The sequence below is a fragment of the Pseudophryne corroboree genome, chromosome 10 (genome assembly GCF_028390025.1).
Source record: "Pseudophryne corroboree isolate aPseCor3 chromosome 10, aPseCor3.hap2, whole genome shotgun sequence".
Lineage (NCBI taxonomy): Eukaryota > Metazoa > Chordata > Amphibia > Anura > Myobatrachidae > Pseudophryne > Pseudophryne corroboree.
The window spans coordinates 37,953,341-37,976,016 of record NC_086453.1 but is presented as its reverse complement, the minus strand read 5'-3'; the positions used below and the strand labels follow the sequence as shown (position 1 = coordinate 37,976,016).

Below are 22,676 nucleotides of genomic sequence, written 5' to 3'. Positions count from 1 at the left end.
TATGTATGTCAGTGTGAGAATACGGTATCTTATTTAAACGCTATATATTTATCATATATATTATGATTCTGGAACACATAATACTGGTGCAGATAGTCAGATTGCACATGATCACATAGTATTATTTGTTTAAAAATTATACCAAAATTATAGGATAAATATCCAGGTGGAATTGCCCTGGGGTTTATCACAAACTTGGGATGGTGATACATGCTACCTATTATATAGTCTGTTACCTAGAGTTGATTTGTTTTGTTTTTTTAATTCACATTCAATACCATTCATATATATCAATCCCATTAGTTTACCAAGTTGCAATGTTACAGATGCGCTAATGCACTGTCCTAGCATAATTGGGCAAAACAACAATTCACACAACCGTCGCTGAAACGGCGAACGAACAATTTGCAACGCCCTCAATCGGACATAACAGCCTAAAGAAGAATGCTAGTCCGTTGGCTATGTGGATACATCATGGCTGTATCAACCCGAACAATCGCAGCCTGCGTCGACCAAAAATTAATGATTTTGCCCATCAATTCGTTAACTAGTTATGCCACAGAGGCATGTAGTGCCTCATGGCTCATTGTGGTCATTAATTCCTAGATCAGCCTTAAAACGAGAGGAAGTGAACCTTCAGTCCTTGAGCTGTTGTTGAACTACACATACCAGCATGCCCTGCAACAGTTTTTCTACATTGTTGATGTAAGCATTTTGCTATATCAATGTGTTAACTAGTTATGCAACAGGGGCGTGTAGTACCTTATTTTAAACATGTTATTTGTGATTTTACAGCAACAAAGCTCAAGGTATGTCAATTCAAGGCTAATAAAAAAATCTATGGGGTTCTGGTACAGTGTATACTAAAATATTTGTTACCCCGCTGTTGTATAATGAAAATTAGAATTTTCTAAATGCTGTTTAATTCGTAATAAAATCAAAACGTCTATATAGTTTTGCTATTTTTCCCGAATCTCAGGGGCAAGTATATGTATATATATATATATATATACACACTCCTTTTTGGTTGGCACTACCAATCAAAGAAATATGTCCCTGGTGCTCCCCCAGGCAAGCAAACCACAAATAGAGATCAATAAGCAGGTGGCATTCACGGGTCTTTTCAATGATTAATAAAAGACCCGTGAGTGCCACCTGCTTATTGATCTCTCTCTCTCTCTCTCTCTCTCTCTATATATATATATATATATATATATTTATGCCCTGCAGAAGTTTTGCATCATTGTTTGTGTAAGCTTCTTGGTATGTATTCACTAAGCAGGGATAACCCTGTTCAAACCCAGTTGACCAAAAAGTTTTGCTTCACTGGTTGTGTAAGCATTTTGGTATGTATTCACTAATCAGGGATAACCCTGTTCAGCCCAATTTACCAAAAGGTAAGTAACCCTCTAAATTATATGTTTTAATCGTTTAATCGTTATAAACTGAAACTAATATTCGGCCGCCCATCAATTTGTTAACTAGTTATGCCACAGAGGCATGTAGTGCCTCATGGCTCATTGAGGTCATTAGTTCCTAGATAATGGAAAGGCAGAATTCTAATATTCGCCCATCAATTTGTTAACTAGTTATGCCACAGAGCCATGTAGTGCCTCATGGCTCATTGTGGTCATTAGTTCCTAGATCATTTCCAATTCGCCCATCAATTTTTTAACTAGTTATGCCACAGAGGCATGTAGTACCTCATGGCTCATTGTGGTCATTAGTTCTTGGATCATCATTAAAACATGGGGAGGTGAGCCCTCAGTCCACAATCTGTATGAGGTCTGGACATGTCACAATGTAATATATAGTAATATATGGTGCTCAGCTATATAAACGGTTTAATACACAGTAATATGTGGTATGCTTGCAGCGTTATACACGTTGTAATACCCAGTAATATGTGGTCTGTATACAGTGCTATACACTCTGTAATACACAGTAATATGTGGTATGCTTGCAGCGTTATACACGTTGTAATACCCAGTAATATGTGGTCTGTATACAGTGCTATACACTCTGTAATACACAGTAATATATGGAATGCTTGCAGCATTATACACGTTGTAATACACTGTAATATGTGGTCTGTATACGGTGCTATACACTCTATAATACACTGTAATATGTGGCCTGTATGCATCGATATAAACGGTTTAATACACAGTAATATGTGGTATTTGGTGTAAATCTTTTATCGTTAATATGCAGGTCTGTACATGTCACGCTGTAATATTGACAAGTCTGGTCATGTCTGCTTGCAATCAAAGTTCAGCGATCGGCCACAATAAAGATAAACTTTTTAGTGCTATTTAACACACAGTAACATATGTCATGTATGCAACGATATATAGGTTGTAATATACAGTTAAGCTTTTTAAATATTTTTCAATTTAAAACCAAATACGCTGTTTCTACATATGTTTGCAAAAAATAACATGTGAGAATGTCATTTTGAAATTTGTGCTGTCATCATTAATCATGCATGGCCATTAAAACCAATACGCTTTTTAAATCAGTACCAGGTGTGATGCTTCCGTGCACCTAAGAAAATGGACACGGTCATTAGTCATTATGCTTTTTAAACCTTAACCATGTGTGACATAGTGTGATTTTTAAATAGTACCATATGTGCCGTGCATGAAGTTTCAGCTGCTGGAATGTAAGAACATTTTGTGTTACTTTAAAATATATCTTTTTTTGTGTGTGTGTCATATGTGACATTCTTTTCAAAGCCATTATCTTTTAATACGGTTTAATATCGAACTCTATAAATTTTATATAAAAGCGATATCAAACACTATCATTTAATATTAAAGGAGGCGTGCCACTGGAGAAAGGGGGTGTGGTACCTGTCACTTTGACAGAAAGGTGATCTTTCTCTACTCTCTTTATATAAACAGTGCTCGTTGTAAAGATTTATAAGATTTGTAAGAACCAGAGTCAATGGGAGTAAGTGGTCTTCTGCTGTCCTGTATCTGTGTTCACATCGAATACGGGATGAGAGAGACACACAAGCTGCCACTCTGGTTGAAGAGAATAGAGAGGAGCTTGCTACTGCTTTTGCTTCAATGCTGCTCAGAGAGCCCTGATGCCGTTCTATGTTGTTAGGCAGCACAGGGCATCCCGGCTGCTGCAATTAGTGGGCCCGTTCCTATATAAAAAAAAGTGAGAGAGGCATGCAGGTGAAAATTGTGCACAGTTTAAACCATATTTGCCTATGTCTCTGGCCTGGTTTGCGCCGCCATGTCTCCAGCCAAAAGGGGTACTGCTGCCATGAGGTGGCGAAGAGAGCGACCGCCGGTGTCCGTTTTCCCTTACCCAGAAGTCAGACCCGGCCCGGAACCGGAAATTACGTACGTTTCGCTGTGAGGAGCTTGATCACGGCTGTACTGTAAATAGACCAGAGCTGGCCCTAACCAATATGATGCCCTAGGCAAGATTTTGGCTGGTGCCCCCTAGCACCGCCGCTAGTTCTGCAGGAGATGCTTGGCATGAGTCAGCTGGCAGCTCTGCTAACGTCGGGCGCCTTTTGTTTATGAAAATACATCTTATTTGCATTACTATGTGGCTAGAATACAAAAGCAGCTTCTGCTGATTAAAATAATATGCAGCATGCCTATATTCTGTGTGCGACTGCGGCTGTATCTGCATATGAAATGCTACATTACAGTGATTTCCAGGAATACACTGCAACGTAGCATTTCGTATGCAGATACAGCCGCAGTCACACACAGAATATAGGCATGCCGCATATCATTTTAATCATCAGAACCTGCTGGTGCCCCTAAGCATACCAAATGCCCTAGGCATTTGCCTAGTTTGCCTATGCCTAAGGCCGGCTCTGGAATAGACCCCTTAGTGTCATCAGTGAATGGTTGTGGGCTAAGTGGCATCAGAAGGGGGTATGCCTCTGAGGGTGACAACAAAAAGCCAGCTTTGCCATAGTGACAGGAACTGGGTGCTACAGTGTGACATTCTCCTGCAGCATTTGGCTCCTGCCATGGAGGTGGGGCCGACACTGCAGGTGATGATCTATGGGGGCTGCCCAGCATCACCGGGAATGCTGGGCTGCCCCCTCAGTGATGTCACCAGGATTCCTGCTGAGGCCACACCCCTTTAATTTAGTGCCACTTTTCGGCCATGAGGGGGGCGACAGAGTTTGAACCAGGTGTTACCAGACCCGGTTATGCCTCTGTGTGGGCTACAGTGTGATTAAGGGCTACTGTACCCAGGCTTGGACTGGCCCACAGGTGTACAGGGGAAACCACCGGTGGGCCCCACTGCCAGGGGTCCCACCTTCTGCTCTAAGGATCAGGTTCCAGACTGTGCACTTGAATTATACATTATACATATGTTACCTTATACTGGACTATGGTGTATTTTCTACAGTCCATTGCTGTTATGAATCTGGTACATTATCATGCATGCAGCAGCTGAATTTACTGTGTATATTTATGAAGGGGCCCAGACATTGCACTCTCTAATGGTTAGTCAAACCAATAAGGTGCAGACTGGCCACACCATTAACATGGGCTCCTACCACTGCATTCCCCCGGTGGGCCCTACATGTCCCAGTCCGACACTGACTGTACCTGTTAATAATACTGTGACTGTGATTAAGGGCAGTGGGATACTGTGTCACCCACAGACTCATGGTCATTAGTGAAGCGCTGTGGGCTGCAGCACTGTGTCTGTGTAAGTGTTAGGAAAATCATCATAAAAAATTAAATGTGTGTTCAGAAACATTCAGGCACTGTACTTAAAAAACAATGTTCAGTAGGTACCACTGTCACTTACTTCAGTGTTAAATTAAAATATGTGTGTAGTTGTTCAGGCACTGTAAATAAATTTACAAAATTATAATTTGTAAAATAATAACATACAGTCCAGTATCAGCTACCAGCAGTTTGGACCAGCACATGCAATCTCCACTGCCAGCACCCTCATCATAATCCTCCTCATTAATGATTGGGGGGTAGTTCTTCCAAAAAATGTTTTGTTGGGGCCCAAATAAACCAAGAACTTCAGCCACAAAAGTGGCAGTCCCTGTCACTGAAGTGCTTGGTTTGTTAAACTGTGCATGTCCTTTTTAATATACAAAATACAGGTATGTGGGAGGACCCAAGAATTTTTCCATCTTGCACCACTTTCCTTTTCATAATGGGCTGTATTTTGGGGGCAACAGGGATGGCCATTTTGCATAGAAAAATATTTTATTGGTTATTGCTATATTACATGACAAATTTAAAACACATTTTTAACCAGAAAGGATTACAATGATAATACAATAGCCAAAGATTTCTGACAAGGGTTGAAGAGCATTATTAGTAGCTAAGGATTCCTAAAAGGGTTTAAAAGCAATACTAATAGCTAAGGATTCTGAACAAGGGGTAATGAGCAATGTTAATAACAAAGGCTTCACATTAGCAGCTAAAAAGCACTGGTAATAGTCAAGGATTCCTGACAAGGGTTAAAGAATGAGAGCACAAATATTAGGAGGCTGACCTGCTGGCCATACTACCCCCCTCCTCCCTCATACCTTTTCTTAGTCATCAAACAATTACATTGAAAAATAAATCCTTCCTTCCTTTACCTGCCTTCCACTACATACATACTGTACTTAACCTCATACTCCCTGTACTGCGCTCGTGCCTCTGATTTAATTCTTGACAAAAGAAAACATTCTCAGTTTCTATTAGAGCTAAGCGGGTTCGGTTCTCAGAGAATCGAACCCTACCGAACTTTGCCTTCCGAGTCCGCATCCGAGTCTGGCTCGGATTTTCCCTCTTGACTTGGAAACCCGAACGCGGCAAAATGTTTTCATCCCACTGTCGGATTCTCGTGGGATTTGGATTCCACATAAGGAGCCGCGCGTCCCCGCCAGAAAATGGCGGGGACGCGCGGCTCCTTATGTGGAATCCAAATCCCACGAGAATCCGACAGCGGGATGAAAACATTTTGCCGCGTTCGGGTTTCCAAGTCAAGAGGGAAAATCCGAGCCTGGCTCGGATGCGGACTCGGAAGGCAAAGTTCGGTAGGGTTCGATTCTCTGAGAACCGAACCCGCTTATCTCTAATAGAAACTGAGAATGTTTTCTTTTGTCAAGAACTAAATCAGCTCCTGTCTCAGAGAGTGTATAGACAGGACGTGTCCTCAGTGTTCAGTGTCTGTGTGTTGGGGCGGGAAAGTGGGGTGGCAAGTGTTGTGCTGCTCAGTCCAGTCCAGTGTAGTCACTCAGTGTATTGTGCTGCATCAGTCCAGCCAGTCACAGTGTTGGTGTTCTCTGCTGCCATATATCCAGTATAGCTGTATAAAGTGGTGCTGTGTTGTGCAGACCAGTGGTAGTGTCCTGTCTCATCAGTCATTCCAGTGACAATGTACGCTGCTGCTATATGTCCACTGCTGCAGTATAATAATTATAACAACAACGAGTTGTGCTGCATCAGACCAGTGGTAGTGTCCTGTCTCATCAGTAATTCCAGTGACGATATACGCTGCTGCTATATGTCCACTGCTGCAGTATAATAATTATAACAACAACGTGTTGTGCTGCATCAGACCAGTGGTAGTGTCCTGTCTCATCAGTAATTCCAGTGACGATATACGCTGCTGCTATATGTCCATGTGCTGTTTGGGGCCTATTTTTTAAATCTGCCATCCTGTCTGCCACTGTAGTGCCACTCCTAGATGGGCCAGGTGTATGTGCCGCACACTTGTGTCGCTTAGCTTGGCGATCCAGCTACCTCATTGCACCTCTTTTTCTTGTTTGCATCATGTGCTGTGTGGGGACTAGTTTTTGAATAGTGCCATCTTGTCTGCAACTGCAGTGCCACTCCTAGATGGGCCAGGTGTTTGTGCCGCAGACTTGTGTCGCTTAGCTTAGTCATACAGCCACCTCGGTGCAACTTTTAGGCCTAAAAACAATATTGTGAGGTGTGAGGTGTGTAGAATAGACTGGAAATGAGTGGAATGATTATTATTGAGGTTAATAATGCTGTAGGAGCAAAATTACCCCCAAATTCTGTGATTTTAGCTGTTTTTATGTTTTTTTTCTCAAAAATCATCCAGATCCAAAACCAAAACACGAAAGGGTGGTTTTGGCAAATCCAAGCCAAAACCAAAACATGAAAATGGTATTAGAACCAAAACACAAAACACGAAAAGTGCCAGCCGCACATCTCTAGTTTCTATGGGGTCATATAGCTTAATAAACTGCTGTGTGGCAATGTTTTCATAGATGTGCTCAGGGGCGTAAATTCAACCCTCTCACCCAGAGGCAAGTTGGAGCTGGTGAACCCCTAAAGAAAGTGAAAACATATATCGGGTTTGTGCATGTGTGTATGTGTGTATGCATGTATGTATGTATGTATGTATGTATGTGTATATATATATATATATATATATATATATATATACTGTATCTTGTGGTGAGAGGAGTTGTTTCTCAGCAAAGTTGCCTATAGTCGTCTGGGGTCAGCTCCCTCCAAGGGAGAGGAATGTAAAGCTTGTGCACCAGTGTCAGATTAAGGACCACATGGTTAAAACTTAACTTTTAATATCCTCATATGGATGAAATATTGTGATGATTGATCAGGATGTAGTCAAGTATGACAGTAGTACAGTGATTAAGTGGGCAAAACTGTTACAATTGTGCATTTCTGGAGGAAAGCATGATACTTTCCCCACTTCTTCTAAACTTGTTTGCAAATAATTTTTTAGGTAGGGCCCAAAGATCATGATCGCCTTTTTGAAAATGGCGGTTATTTTGTTAAAATAGTGTGAAAATAAGGATTATGGGGCCTAGGTATCAAAAATGCGATAATTTTCATGTTTTTTATCATCAGTTATCGGGTGTTTTTCATTTTTTTCCCGACATATGTATAATTTTTTTTTAATCAAAAATGTCATTGCGATAAAAGCCCCAAAATGTGATAACTATCGCTCTACTTTTTGGTAGTTTTATCGCATTTTTTATCGCATTTTTAAAAAATTAAATGAAGTGCGCATGCTCTGTTTCAGAGCCAGACATGCACAGTGAGTTTCTTGGTGGCATTCAGCACATACCAGACCTACAGCAGTAAAGAATAGCTAGGTTACTATGGGGACACTTATTAGAAAACTGAAAGGGGAGGGAACTTCTACAAAGACAATTTGATTGGTTATATTATAATGACTGTTATAAACATGTTACTAAGATGAAATTCCACTGGCCTTTAGTGTCTGCTGTAAGCTTCCAACAGAGCTATTTATTAAGTCTCACAAACAAAACATCTCTCTCTCTCTCTCTCTCTCTCTCTCTATATATATATATATATATACACACACACATACATACCCTCCAACATTTTACATATAAAAATCGGTACAAATCCAAAAAGGGGGCTTGGTCACGGTTAAAGGGGGCGTAGTCACGCCCCCTTCCTAGACTTTCAATGGAAGTTTGGAGAGCCAGAAATCGGTACAGACCATAAAAAAAGGTACTGTACCTGCTAAAAAGGTACAGTTGGAGGGTATGTATATATATATATATATATATATGTAAGGTTACTAACATGGGTACTAAAAGAGATTTTACCAAAGCACTAACCAATGATGATTACAGGTTATCATTGCTACATAAGGTGAAAGCTGTCCCTAACGCAAGGGAAAATACTTATCTTAGTTGTATGTATGTAAACGCTAGAAGCATTACTGGTAAAAAGGGTGAACTAGAAATACTTGCAGCAAGCAAACAGTATGATATTATAGGCAATACTGAAACTTGGTGTGTCGAATCTCATGATTGGACAGTCAATCTAGAGGGCTATACACTGTTTAGGAGAGACAGACTAAATAAAAGGGTGGAGGGGTGTGTCTTTACGTAAAGCCATTTTTAAAACCTGATATACGGGAAGATATTCAAGAGGGGATGGTAGACACTGTCGAGACATTATGGTTAGAAATTGCATGCGGGGGAAAAAGGAATAAAAAAGTTAGTATTGGGTGTATGCGATAGGCCGCCTGGTATCAACGTATCTGATGAGGAATTATTACTAAAGCAAATTGAAAGAGCAGCAGGAGTAGGAGACATAGTAGTGATGGGAGATTTTAACTATCCAGAGATAAACTGGAAAAACGATTCATGTGATACTGCCAGGGGCAATATGTTTTTAAACACACTTAATGATAACTACTTAGTTCAACTAATTGAGGAACCAACTAGGTACAATGCAATCTTAGACCTGGTATTAACAAACAATGGGGATTTGGTATCAGGTATTATAGTAGGGGAACCCATAGGAAACAGCGACCACAATATGGTCACATTCAATATCAGTTTTCATAAACAGCCCTATACTGGCTCAACTAGGACTCTAAACTTTAGCAAAGCGAATTCTGAAAAGATGAGGGTATTTTTCAGGGATATTGAATGGGAAGGTTTGTTTTTAGGAAAAAATACTATGGAGAAATGGGAGGTACTAAAATTCCTGCTAGCTAAAAAATACTCTCAAATTTATTCCGAGCAGCAAAGAAAGGAATAAAAATCATAAACTGATGTGGCTTAACAAAAAGATAAAGGAACTTATGTGCAAGAAAAGGCGAGCATTTAAAAAACACAAATCTGACGGGGAAGCAGAGTCATTTCAGTACTATAAGGAATGTAACAAAATAAGCAAAAAGGAAATAAGAGCGGCTAAAGTAGAAACTGAAAAACTAGTAGCAAAGGAAAGCAAAGCGAATCCCAAAAAATTATTTAAATACATTAAGAGCAAGAGATTAAAGAAGGAGAGTATAGGCCCTTTAAAAGACAAGTTGGGAGTCTTAAGCAAAAATGATAATGACATAGCGGACACACTAAATTAGTTTTTTTAACAGTATTTACTAGATAGGACCCAATTCAGGGACTAACACATAATCTCAATAATGAGAATATCCCACTGATTGGTACTTATTTAAGCGAGGAAGTAGTTTGTGACTGATTAAAACATTTAAAGATTAATAAGTCACCAGGTCCCGATGGTATTCACCCAAGGGTTCTAATGGAGCTTCACTCTGAACTTGCAAAACCGCTATTTTTGATCTTTAAGGATTCAGTAATATCAGGTATGGTTCCCAAAGACTGGCGTATAGCGGAAGTAGTGCCTATATTCAAACAGGGAAGTAAAGCTGAACCAGGTAATTACAGACCAGTTAGTCTTACATCTATAGTGGGGAAAGTATTGGAAGGTATTCTAAGAGATAGTATTCAGAAGTTCCTTGAAGTCAATAAGGTCATTAAAAGAAATCAACATGGGTTTATGAAGGACAGATCCTGTCAAACCAACTTACTTGGCTTTTATGAAACAGTAAGCGCAAACCTAGATCAGGGTAAAGAGGTGGATGTCATATTTCTAGAGTTTGCCAAAGCATTCGACACTGTACCACACATGAGACTTATCTACAAGCTACAAGAAACAGGGCTATTAAGCACAATATGCACTTGGGTCAAAAACTGGTTAGATAATAGGGAGCAGTTAATGGATCTTTTTCAAATTGGACTGAAGTGCTAAGTTGTGTGCCGCAAGGCTCAGTATTAGGACCACTATTGTTCAATATTTTCATTAACGACCTAACAGAAGGTCTAGAGAGCATGGTGTCAATTTTTGCAGATGATACCAAATTGTGTAAAGTTATAAATGCGGAGGGGGATGCTGAGTCGCTTCAGAAAGACTTAGTTAAATTAGGAGCATGGTCACCGAAATGGAGAATGCGCTTCAATACAGACAAGTGTAAGGTAATGCACTGTGGTAACAAGAACAAAAATAACACCTACCTACTAAATGGGGTAAATTTAGAGGATTCAGTACTGGAAAAGGACTTAGGTGTCCTCATAGATAGCAAACTAAGCAGTAGTACCCAAAGTAGGACAGCAGCAAAGAAGACTAATAAGATATTAGCATGCATAAAACGGGGAATTGATGCTAGGGACGAGAGTATTATACTCCCATTATATAAATCACTTGTGAGGCCACACCTTGAACACTGTGTACAATTCTGGGCACCTTACTACAAAAAGGATATCCTGGAGCTAGAAAAGGTTCAGAGGTGGGCAACCAAACTAATTAAGGGTATGGAGACGCTGGAATACGAGGAAAGGCTTGCAAGACTAGGCATGTTTACAATGGAAAAGAGGAGATTAAGAGGGGACATGATCAACATTTACAAATATATAAGGGGACAATATACAGATCTTGCGCAGGACCTGTTTTTGGTTAGATCAACACAGAGAACTCGTGGACACTCGCTCAGGTTAGAGGAGAGGAGATTCCGCACAATACGGTGTAAAGGCTTTTTTACGGTACGGACGATACGTGTTTGGACTTCCCTGCCTGAGGGAGTTGTAATGGCCGACTCAGTCAACACCTTTAAGAATGGGTTAGATAAATTCCTAATGGGTAATGATATCCAGGGTTATGGGGCATAGTCACGCACTATGGTTATTATAAAAAAGAGGGGTAAATTGTAATGGCAGTCATCAACATCAGTCAAAATTTTATACAAAATAATCGTGCATAGGAGACCACAAATAGGTTGAACTCGATGGACAATTGTCTTTTTTCAACCTTAGATACTATGTTACTATGTTACTATATATACACACAGACACACACACACACACACATAAATATATATATATATATATATATATACATACACATATATTATATTAATATATATATATATATATGTATATATATAAATAAATATATATATATATATATATATAATTTCCCAAACAGGCGGCACTTGGAGTCTTTCAAAAGTGCATAAAGTGCTTTATTACAGTGCTGTCATCATATCAACAGTTTTGGGGTCACAGCCCCTTCATCAGGATAACATTACAAACAAACATTCAGTGTTTAAATACCTTAACCCCACACCAGTTCTCCTCGCTGCCTCCAATCACGCCGCCCGGTTTCCGGTCACGTCCACCAAGAAGTGACGCGTGCCTTGATCCGACCATCTGACGTGTTGGGGCTTAAAGAGAGGTTACCATAGAAACCACTTCGTTACTAACATGTAAAAATATAAATAAACTCCATGTGCAATATTTTATAAGAGCAAATATACCAGCGCTGTTTCCAACATTTCTAGCAAGAGTTAAACAGGGAATCACTCATATAGACTGGTTGCTACCAATCTTCTTAACAATATAGTATAATCAGACATTAATATACGTTCTCCGTGGCCAAGCTAATTTTTATATAGCATTATTCAACTAACCATAATGACTCATAGCTCATGACTCAAATTTATTTAAATTGTTACAAATGTAACAAAGTCTCTAGACATCCTCCATCACAAAAAACATCTAAGACTAAGGGACTCATTTAAACCCTTCGGGGATTGTGTGTTTAATTTAAATATCCACATCGCCTCTTTCTGTAGTAATTTCTTTGATCTGTCTCCTCCCCTCAGACTTCCTGGGACCTGATCGATAATTTTATAGCGCAAGGTTGCCATGCTATGTTTCGCCAATGGAAAGTGTCTGGCCACTGGCTGATCACTGGCCTTATAGGCTTCCCTAATGGCATACCGATGCTGTGCCATTCTAATCTTAAATTCACAATCAGTTTTACCCACATATGTCATACCACAAGGGCAAGTGATCAGATAAACTACAAATTTAGAATCACATGATAAAGGGTAACGTATAGAGAATTTTTGCCCGGTGTGCGGGTGTTGGAATGTATCTCCTGTGCTTAGATAGCTACAGGTTACACACCCCCTGCACCGGAAACATCAATTTTTCCGTGATAAAAAGTGTGTTTTGGGTGACTTAAATTTAGATAAATCAGTCTTCACGACTATATCCCTTATACTCTTATTTTTGGAATAGCCAAACAATAGCTTGGACTGATACACTTCACCCAACTCTTTATCTGTGGATACAATAGGCCATAGCTTTTTGACATTGCTAGCTATTTGAGGACTGCTGGCATTATACTGTGTAACCCAGGGGTGTCTCCCTTTACAATGCTTCTCAGACCTAGGTTCCAGGAGTTTCTCACGTGGTTTTTACGTGTATGTCGGATTAATAGCAGCTGTGAAGAAAGGGATCTGCAATTAGACCAGATGTTTCAAAAATTTATACAAAGAGGCTATCCCGTGGAAGAACTAAGAAAGGCTAGGTTAAAAGCTTTAAGCAAACCACGTGAGAAACTCCTGGAACCTAGGTCTGAGAAGCATTGTAAAGGGAGACACCCCTGGGTTACACAGTATAATGCCAGCAGTCCTCAAATAGCTAGCAATGTCAAAAAGCTGTGGCCTATTGTATCCACAGATAAAGAGTTGGGTGAAGTGTATCAGTCCAAGCTATTGTTTGGCTATTCCAAAAATAAGAGTATAAGGGATATTGTCGTGAACACTGATTTATCTAAATTTAAGTAATCCAAAACACACTTTTTATCACGTAAAAATGGATGTTTCCGGTGCAGGGGGTGTGTAACCTGTAGCTATCTAAGCACAGGAGATACATTACAACACCCGCACACCGGGGAAAAATTCTCTATACGTTACCCTTTATCATGTGATTCTAAATTTGTAGTTTATCTGATCACTTGCCCTTGTGGTATGACATATGTGGGTAAAACTGATTGTGAATTTAAGATCAGAATGGCACAGCATCGGTATGCCATTAGGGAAGCCTATAAGGTGGGCCACAGTGATCAGCCTGTGGCCAGACATTTTCTATTGGCGAAACATAGCATGGCAACCTTGCGCTATAAAATTATCGATCAGGTCCCAGGAAGTCTGAGGGGAGGAGACAGATCAAAGAAATTACTACAGAAAGAGGCGATGTGGATATTTAAATTAAACACACAATCCCCGAAAGGTTTAAATGAGTCCCTTAGTCTTAGATGTTTTTTGTGATGGAGGATGTCTAGAGACTTTGTTACATTTGTAACAATTTAAATAAATTTGAGTCATGAGCTATGAGTCGTTATGGTTAGTTGAATAATGCTATATAAAAATTAGCTTGGCCACGGAGAACGTATATTAATATCTGATTATACTATATTGTTAAGAAGATTGGTAGCAACCAGTCTATATGAGTGATTCCCTGTTTAACTCTTGCTAGAAATGTTGGAAACAGCGCTGGTATATTTGCTCTTATAAAATATTGCACATGGAGTTTATTTATATTTTTACATGTTAGTAACGGAGTGGTTTCTATGGTAACCTCTCTTTCAGCCCCAACACGTCAGCTGGTCGGATCAAGGCACGCGTCACTTCTTGGTGGACGTGACCGGAAACCGGGCGGCTTGATTGGAGACAGCGAGGAGAACTGGTGTGGGTTTAAGGTATTTAAACACTGAATGTTTGTTTGTAATGTTATCCTGATGAAGGGGCTGCGACCCCGAAACTGTTGATATGATGACAGCACTGTAATAAAGCACTTTATGCACTTTTGAAAGACTCCAAGTGCCGCCTGTTTGGGAAATTGTATTGTGGGCTTCATACCCCGATTCTGGAAGGCACGGGAGCAAGGAGAAATACCGTTGGTGAGCGAGTGAGTGCCGGGTCATTCAGATATATATATATATATATATATATATATATATGTAGCCCTGTAGGCTGAAGTTGACCTTATGTATTTATTATAAAATATAGTGAATGTATAAGTAATGGAATTTATTATTTATATACAATGTGAAGGTATATATATGACCATATTGCAATATATTATATATTACTATGAGCATGGTAGTAATATAATAGGTATACACCTTGGTGGACAGTGATGGTGCCGAAGGCTCTAGAAGGAGAGGAGAGGGAGCGCTGGACTGTCATGCGGCCACGGGGGAGCCGTGCGCGCGATAGAGCCAACGGCTGAGGAGAGCGGGAGGAGAGAGAGCAGAAGCTGAGGAGGACGGCTATTGCGGCGGCTGAGGGGACGGAGAGCAGACTGACCTGACAGGAGATCTGTGCGGGAGAGGAGAGGAAGGCTGATTCTCCTATACTGACTGAAGCCCGGCTGACCTATTACAGCAGTCACCCGGCCAGCGGCTGCCTATAGTCCGAGGGAAGAGAGAGAGGAAGCCGGAGACGGAGGGGCTGACTCAGGGAGTGACGCAGGTGGATCGGAGGAGGGACCGGAGCAGATCAGAGGATCGTCCCACTAATCAGCTGAGTAGTACTCCTGCCTGGGTGTCCAGGGATCGTCCCCCTGTACGTCTGCTCTGAAAGCCTGACTGTTAAACATCAGTGGAGACAGCAGGTAACCACATAGCTCCGGACTGGTAGATAGAGGGAGCACCATAAATCATACCTATCTATAAAAGCAGCATTGTACGGTATGCTCCGTCCCCATTGTCAGTTACACAACTTGCATTTGGAGGGTAACTGAGGTAAATAAATAATATGAGGAGCCCATATGTGAGAGGACAAAGAGACAGCGCACCATATATATATTTGTCTAACATGAATGAATAACCACACAAGATTGAGACAGGTGCATTTCCTTTAAATTGTATAAAAAAAAAGTGAATGGACAGGCCCGAATAGTCCGTATACGCATCTCCTTCATCTGAAAGATTTGGAGGGGGAAATTTCACCTTGTTACTAATGTGTGCAAGAGATGGGACAGTGATTGGGGGAGAGGCACAAAGGTAGATAACCCCAAGTGTAAGGAAAGGTATCCCATCCTCTGAAGGCAGCACCGTAAAGACATTTCTTATTATAGTAATAGTGGTGCTTGGAAAATATATTGCACGGGAAGGTAGGACCCAGCTATAGATGCCTATCTCCGCACCCTCACACATTGCTCATGTGCTATAACTAGAGACTATCATAGAGTGTTAGAGTTGTCCTAAGAGACTAAGTAGTAGGGACACGAAGGACTGCATCCGTCCCTCCCGCTGATTGGATGGGGTGTCTCCGACGAGTTTAACCACCCCTCTAGTTTAGTACGATCGTTGCATATTGCCGCCTACAGCATATGTAGGATTGTAGGTAAAAGACGGTATGGAGCACCTAATATAATCTCAAGACAGTCTACAGAGGTTCCTATATTGTATAAGAGCCCAGGAAGGGTGAAGATTACAAATTGGAGGGGCTCACGAAAGAATCCTTCAGGGGATAGATTCCAGAATCTTTTTATCTAAGCTATGAGCCGTTATCTTGAATTAGCGCATGAGACTTTACTAGCTCCTACTACCAGTTTCCACATTTATCATCATTTCCGCTGAGAACTAACCATATCCGCCCAATGACATATACTTTTGAGTAATAACAAAAGCTAAGTGACCAGGCGATTGGTAATGAATCTTGCCTATAACGGACAAGGTACTGTCATGTTTGAGGTTTATTCTGCGCAGAGGGGAGTTTAACAAATCCCGGGTCTATAGTCATAGTAAATATGGCTATGGTTAAATACATTTTTGTGTTATGCATGCAGAACTTTTGTACTTTAGAGTCATAGTGATTATAAAGTTGGATATACATGTATGGGCAACTTCTAGAGAATTGGTGTTGTATATGCTAAGTATTCATTTAAATTATATTCTGAATAATTAAAAGCGACAGAAATTGTACTTACCGATTGTAGTTGTTGTTTCCATGATGGGAGGGAGATCTAGAAAGGCAACCTAAAGAAAAGAGAAGAACCAAGGACGCGTTCAATCAACGGGGAGACTAAGGTGAGGACAGTTATCCCTATTATCCTAAGTATATTTCATTTTATAAACAACTACACTCAATATCCAAACTTGGAAAGGCTTACCCAAGCAAGCCAGAGTGTACCCACGCTTGGGTGGAGGCACGCCAGTGGAAATAAAAGGCTCAACCTGGGGAGGTGGGGCTACAATTGGAGGCACTGCTGAGATTCCACAGGAAGTGACGCAGAGGGATTTCCTGAAAATTATCACAGAGACAATATGGAGGAAGTTACTTCGGCTGACATCTATCGTTGGTGTAAGGAGAAAGGAGTGGAACCATTGTGCAGTTTTGGATTGGGAGGGCCACTGTCTGTGGCTAGTGACGAAGTTGTGATAAACTCCCTAGATAAATTGTACGGACTTAGTCAACCATGTGTGATAGAGAGGTGGAAAGGACAGAGTGGTGCCACTTTTGCAGTACTTATTAGTAATCGGAATCCCTTAGACCCAACATTATTTCCCAGTATGATTATTATGGAAGGAATTCCCGGAAGAAAGATACAATTGATTTGGCCTGAGGGGAGGGATAGTTTGGAGGAAGAAGCCACATATGCAGAGGACCACGGTGATACCGTCCTTACCACGGGGGAGTGTTTTCACACTGCCAGTGTGGAAGTTGGAACATCATCAAGGAAAGCAGGAGCTACAGATACAGGAGTTGATGCAGTGGTAGATAAGATGGTCAGTCAGATGGAACGATGGCACTATGAAGGTGGATATCGGAGATTAAGGATATTTTCGGGGATCATTCCGGTGCCAACTGGTGAAGAGACTTATGATACCTGGCGGGAGACAGCGGTGCAGCACTCAGAAGAGTGGCAATGCCCGGAGCATATCAAGAAACAACGTATTGTGGAAAGCCTGTGGGGACCAGCTATGGGGGTGGTGCAGGCCACTAGGCGGAGTACAAAGACAGCTACTCTCAAAGATTATATTGAAGCACTTGACTTTTCTTTCGGAACACTCGAGGATGTGGGGGATCTACTAGCACGATTGACCTGCACTTACCAAGAGCCAGGTGAGACACTGACTCAGTATATTTATAGAGTGGACCGTCTGCTGTACAAAATTGTAGATAAAGGAGGAATTGATAAGGAATCAGTCAATGCAAGTAGGATGAAGCAAGTGCTTAAAGGAGCATTAACCACAAATCCTGTGGCACAGAGGCTCAGATGTACACGGGCGACTGGGCCACCACCTACATTGACGGATCTGATAAAAGAAGTTAAGCTGGAGGAGGTACAGATTGAAACAAGGGAGAGAAATATAAAAAAAGTCAAAGTTGTGATGCCAACAGTCACTCCTCCACCGATGGATGACAGGTTACTGAAGTTAATTGAAGAGCAGAATAAAAAAATAGATCAGTTGATTGCCCTGCAAACCCAGAATGAGACCATTCCTTATTGGAACCAGAGAACTGGGCGGGAAATAAGTAGGGGCAGGGGAGGACGAAATCCCATTATATGTTACAGCTGTGGGCAGCCCGGACACCGGTCGTTTGAATGCCCAGGTAATGGGTCCTAACGAAGGGAAAACAGTGGATCTGGGAGAAGAACAACACCGTTGGAAAACCCCTTCGGGAGCTCTGTGACCCCCTCACAGGCTCCCCAATTATAAATGTTCGAGCAATGGGGAGTGCCCAGTGGTCAGCTACAATTCCAGACAGCATAATGGGCCAGACACCACTGGTTAGAGCAATGATAAATGGCCATGATTGTAATGTACTAATGGATAGCGGGTCCCAGGTATCCATTATCTTTGAATCCTGGTATCGTGAGCACCTGTATGACATACCAATTCATCCACTTAGTGGCCTTACGGTATGGGGGCTAAGCGAGCAGAAATACCCGTACTTAGGATATATCACTACTCAAATAACTTTTGAACCAGGGCTAATTACTCCAAATGAAACTGTCCCTTTGATCGCTCTAGTTTGTCCTGATTCGCCAGGGGATAATGGACAGCTTCCGGCTATTGTGGGCACTAATACCCAAATGTTCAAGAATCTTATTCGTTGGTGTGATAAACAGGATAAAGATAAAACTCGCCAATTGTTCGATGCGTCTGGAGAAAGGGATTCCAGATGCCTACTGATAGAAAACCATATGGAAGACAGAAGTGGAAAACTGGCACATAGACTAGATGACCAACATAAGACGTTTGATATAAATTCATGTTTTAAGGGAAGTGATATCTCCTGTGAGAATAAGCAAAGATTGATAGAACAGCTACAGTTGAGAAAGGATGTTTTTTCCCAAAGTGAATGGGATCTAGGGACGGCCACTGGTGTAGAGCATCATATTACCTTGACTGACGACCGCCCATTCAGAGAACGATCTCGAAGGCTAGCTCCAGCGGATTATGAAGACGTGAGGGCCCACTTACGCAGTTTATTGGAGAATAATGTAATAGCCGATTCACAGAGTCCCTATGCTTCACCCATCGTGGTAGCTCGGAAAAAAAATGGAGAAATACGCTTATGTATAGACTACCGCACGTTAAATAGTCGGACATTGCCTGATCAGTATACAGTACCGAAAGTGGATGAAGCGTTGGATTGTCTACAAGGAAGTACATGGTTTTCGGTACTTGACCTGCGTTGTGGATATTATCAAATACCCATGAATGTGGATGATCGGGCTAAAACTGCTTTCATATGTCCCATAGGATTCTTTGAATTCCTTAAAATGCCGCAAGGCATTAAAGGAGCCCCAGCCACCTTTCAAAGGACAATGGAAAAAACAGTAGGGGACATGTGCTACAGGGAAGTACTGGTGTATTTAGATGACATCATTGTTTTCGGAAAAGATCTGGAAGAACACAATGAGCGCCTTCTAAAGGTGATGGACCGGCTCCAGGTACGAGGATTGAAGCTGTCCATTGAAAAATATAAATTCTGCCAGGCATCCGTCAAGTACTTAGGGCATATTGTAAGTAGACATGGGATAGCTACCGATCCTGACAAGGTGGTCACTGTGAAGAATTGGCCCAGACCGGATAACCTCAAAGATCTGAGGTCCTTTTTAGGGTTCTGTGGTTATTATAGGAAATTCGTGCCCCATTACTCCAAAGTAGCTCAGCCTTTAACTGAATTAACCCGTGGGTATCCTCCGGTCAAGAAGCATAGTAGTGGTTGTCATATTATGCGAGATAGGCAGAGACAGTATTATAAGCCACGGGAGTCTTTCGGCGCTCGATGGAATGATCAGTGTGAAGACGCCTTTATTAAATTAAAAGATAGTTTAACCACATCACCCGTGCTAGCATATGCTAAACCTGATCTTCCGTATGAAGTTCATATAGATGCATCTTTCGACGGATTGGGGGGAGTATTATATCAGGTGCAAGAGCAGCAATTGCGGCCCATCTCCTATGTCAGCCGGGGTTTATCTAGGAGTGAAAAAAACTACCCGGTCCATAAATTGGAATTTCTGGCACTGAAATGGGCCATCAGCGAAAAGTTCCATGACTACCTGTATGGAGTATCGTTTATAGTGCAGACAGATAATAACCCCCTTACCTACATCCAAACTACGGCTAAGTTAGATGCAACTGGTCACAGGTGGTTGGCTACTTTAACAAATTATGATTTTACCATCAAGTACCGACCTGGAATTAACAACCAGGATGCTGATGCGTTATCCAGGATACCCAGGGAAGATTGTTATGATGTCAGAGAGGAATGGATTGAGGTACCCGCTGCCGCAGTTAAAGGATTATGCCAACAGATAAGCCTCACTCGGCAGGTTGAATCGGTAGCTATAGTGAATTTAGGTGCTTCGGAAACAGCTATACCCCCTGCCTATTGCCGATTAAGTCGGTTGGAACTCGAAGGCATTGAATTTATTCCCAGGGAACAAATGGCGCATGCACAACAAGAGGATCTGATTATTGCTCCTATTCTGAAGATGCTAGAAAATCCAAAATTAATGGTACAGCGATCACAGCTGTCACAGGAGTCGAGTGTTATGGCAGCAACGAGGAAAATTGACTTTAAAAAAAGGGATCCTATATAGAAGGGTTCAGCGGGGTGAGAGAGACTGTAAACTTCAAATTATATTGCCCACTAAATACAAGCAGATGGTATTAGAGGCGTTGCATGACCAACATGGGCATTTGGGATATGACAAGACCCAAGGGTTGGTTGCCGATAGGTTCTTTTGGCCATTTATGAACAGGGATATCGACCATTTTTGTCGGACTTGTGGAAACTGCATCCTCAGAAAAAAATTACCAACTAAACACATTCCACAAGTGAATATTCAGAGTTCGGGACCATTAGAATTGATATCCATCGATTTCTTAACATTGGAGGGCCCAGGGGGGCAAGACAGTCATATTCTGGTATTAACCGATCACTTTACACGGTATGCACAGGCCTATATAACGGCTAATCAGACAGCAGCCACTGTTGCAAATACGTTATGGGAAAAATTCTTCGTCCACTATGGGTTACCTGCGAGAATACACTCGGATCAAGGGCGTGAATTTGAGAGCAGGTTACTTAAAGAACTGTGCCAATGTTGTGGAATAAAAAAATCTAGAACCACTCCGTACCATCCTCAAGGCGATCCTCAGCCAGAAAGGTTCAACCGGACATTGTTGAACATGCTTGGTACCTTGAGCTTCAAAAGGAAACCACAATGGAGGAGGCATGTATCTTCTCTAGTTCATGCTTACAACTGCACCAGAAACGAAGCCACAGGATTCACCCCTTATTATCTGATGTTTGGTAGAGAGGCCAGACTACCAATTGATGTAGGATTGAGTACGCAAGTAAATTCTACTACTGCCCCTTCTCACTCGCAATATATCAAGCAACTTCGACAACAGCTAAGTGAGGCATATCAACTGGCCCAAATCTCTGCGCATCGGCTTGAAGCTAAAAATCGGTCTCAAGGTGAAAGTAGAGTGAAAGAACAGTGTTTAACGTCAGGGGACCGAGTACTCCTGCGTTCCCTTGGAGTACCCAAGAAACAAAAGTTGCATAATCGATGGAGGTCTGAGCCGTATATTGTTGTCAAACAGCTGTCTAACATTCCAGTATATCAACTAATAAGAGCTGACGGGTATGGACCCATGGTAACATACCACCGACAGCATATACTCCCAATTGCACAAGACATATGCTGGGAGGATACAGGGAACTCAGAAGCTCTGAAAGATGGTGAAAATAAGGTTAAGGATAGCAACCCAGTGAAAAAGTTGACCAAGGATGAGACAGAAGATGACCCTTGGTATGAATATAATTCTGGATACTATTATCGGGATGATGACTGGTGTGGGGACGATGAAGTAGGGTATCAGGATGTTCCTGATCATAGTAGTGAGCTTGAGTTATCAATACCTCGTATACCTAGGGAGTCCGCTGAAGAAGAGAGAAAGACGATGGAAGGAGATGGGGAATATGGGATTGATACAAACTACACAGATATTCTTAATGAGCATGAAAGCGTGGAACCAGAGGAGCTGTCACCTAGGCCTCAAAGAATTCGTAGGCCTCCTAAAATACTAACCTATGAGAAATTGGGAATGCCAACGGCTATACCAGTGGTAGTACATCCTAATGTGATGTTGTCATGGCCATACTTTGGGTATAGCATGTAAATGTTACACCAAAGGCACCAAAGTTATAAATTAATTGGATGGTGATATACACTAGAACTATAAATATAGCTACATGTAATCACCAGGGGGAGAGTGTAGCCCTGTAGGCTGAAGTTGACCTTATGTATTTATTATAAAATATAGTGAATGTATAAGTAATGGAATTTATTATTTATATACAATGTGAAGGTATATATATGACCATATTGCAATATATTATATATTACTATGAGCATGGTAGTAATATAATAGGTATACACCTTGGTGGACAGTGATGGTGCCGAAGGCTCTAGAAGGAGAGGAGAGGGAGCGCTGGACTGTCATGCGGCCACGGGGGAGCCGTGCGCGCGATAGAGCCAACGGCTGAGGAGAGCGGGAGGAGAG

General features: G+C 41.5%; 1 protein-coding gene across 1 annotated transcript; it reads left to right on the top strand.

Annotated features, from left to right (window-relative positions):
• Positions 1-16,904: 16,904 nt before the first annotated feature.
• LOC134965150 (paraneoplastic antigen Ma3-like) lies at positions 16,905-18,209 on the top strand. The gene has a single exon (XM_063941673.1). The coding sequence runs from the start codon at positions 16,905-16,907 to the stop codon at positions 18,207-18,209; it is 1,305 nt and encodes a 434-aa protein (XP_063797743.1).
• The last annotated feature ends 4,467 nt before the right edge of the window (positions 18,210-22,676 follow it).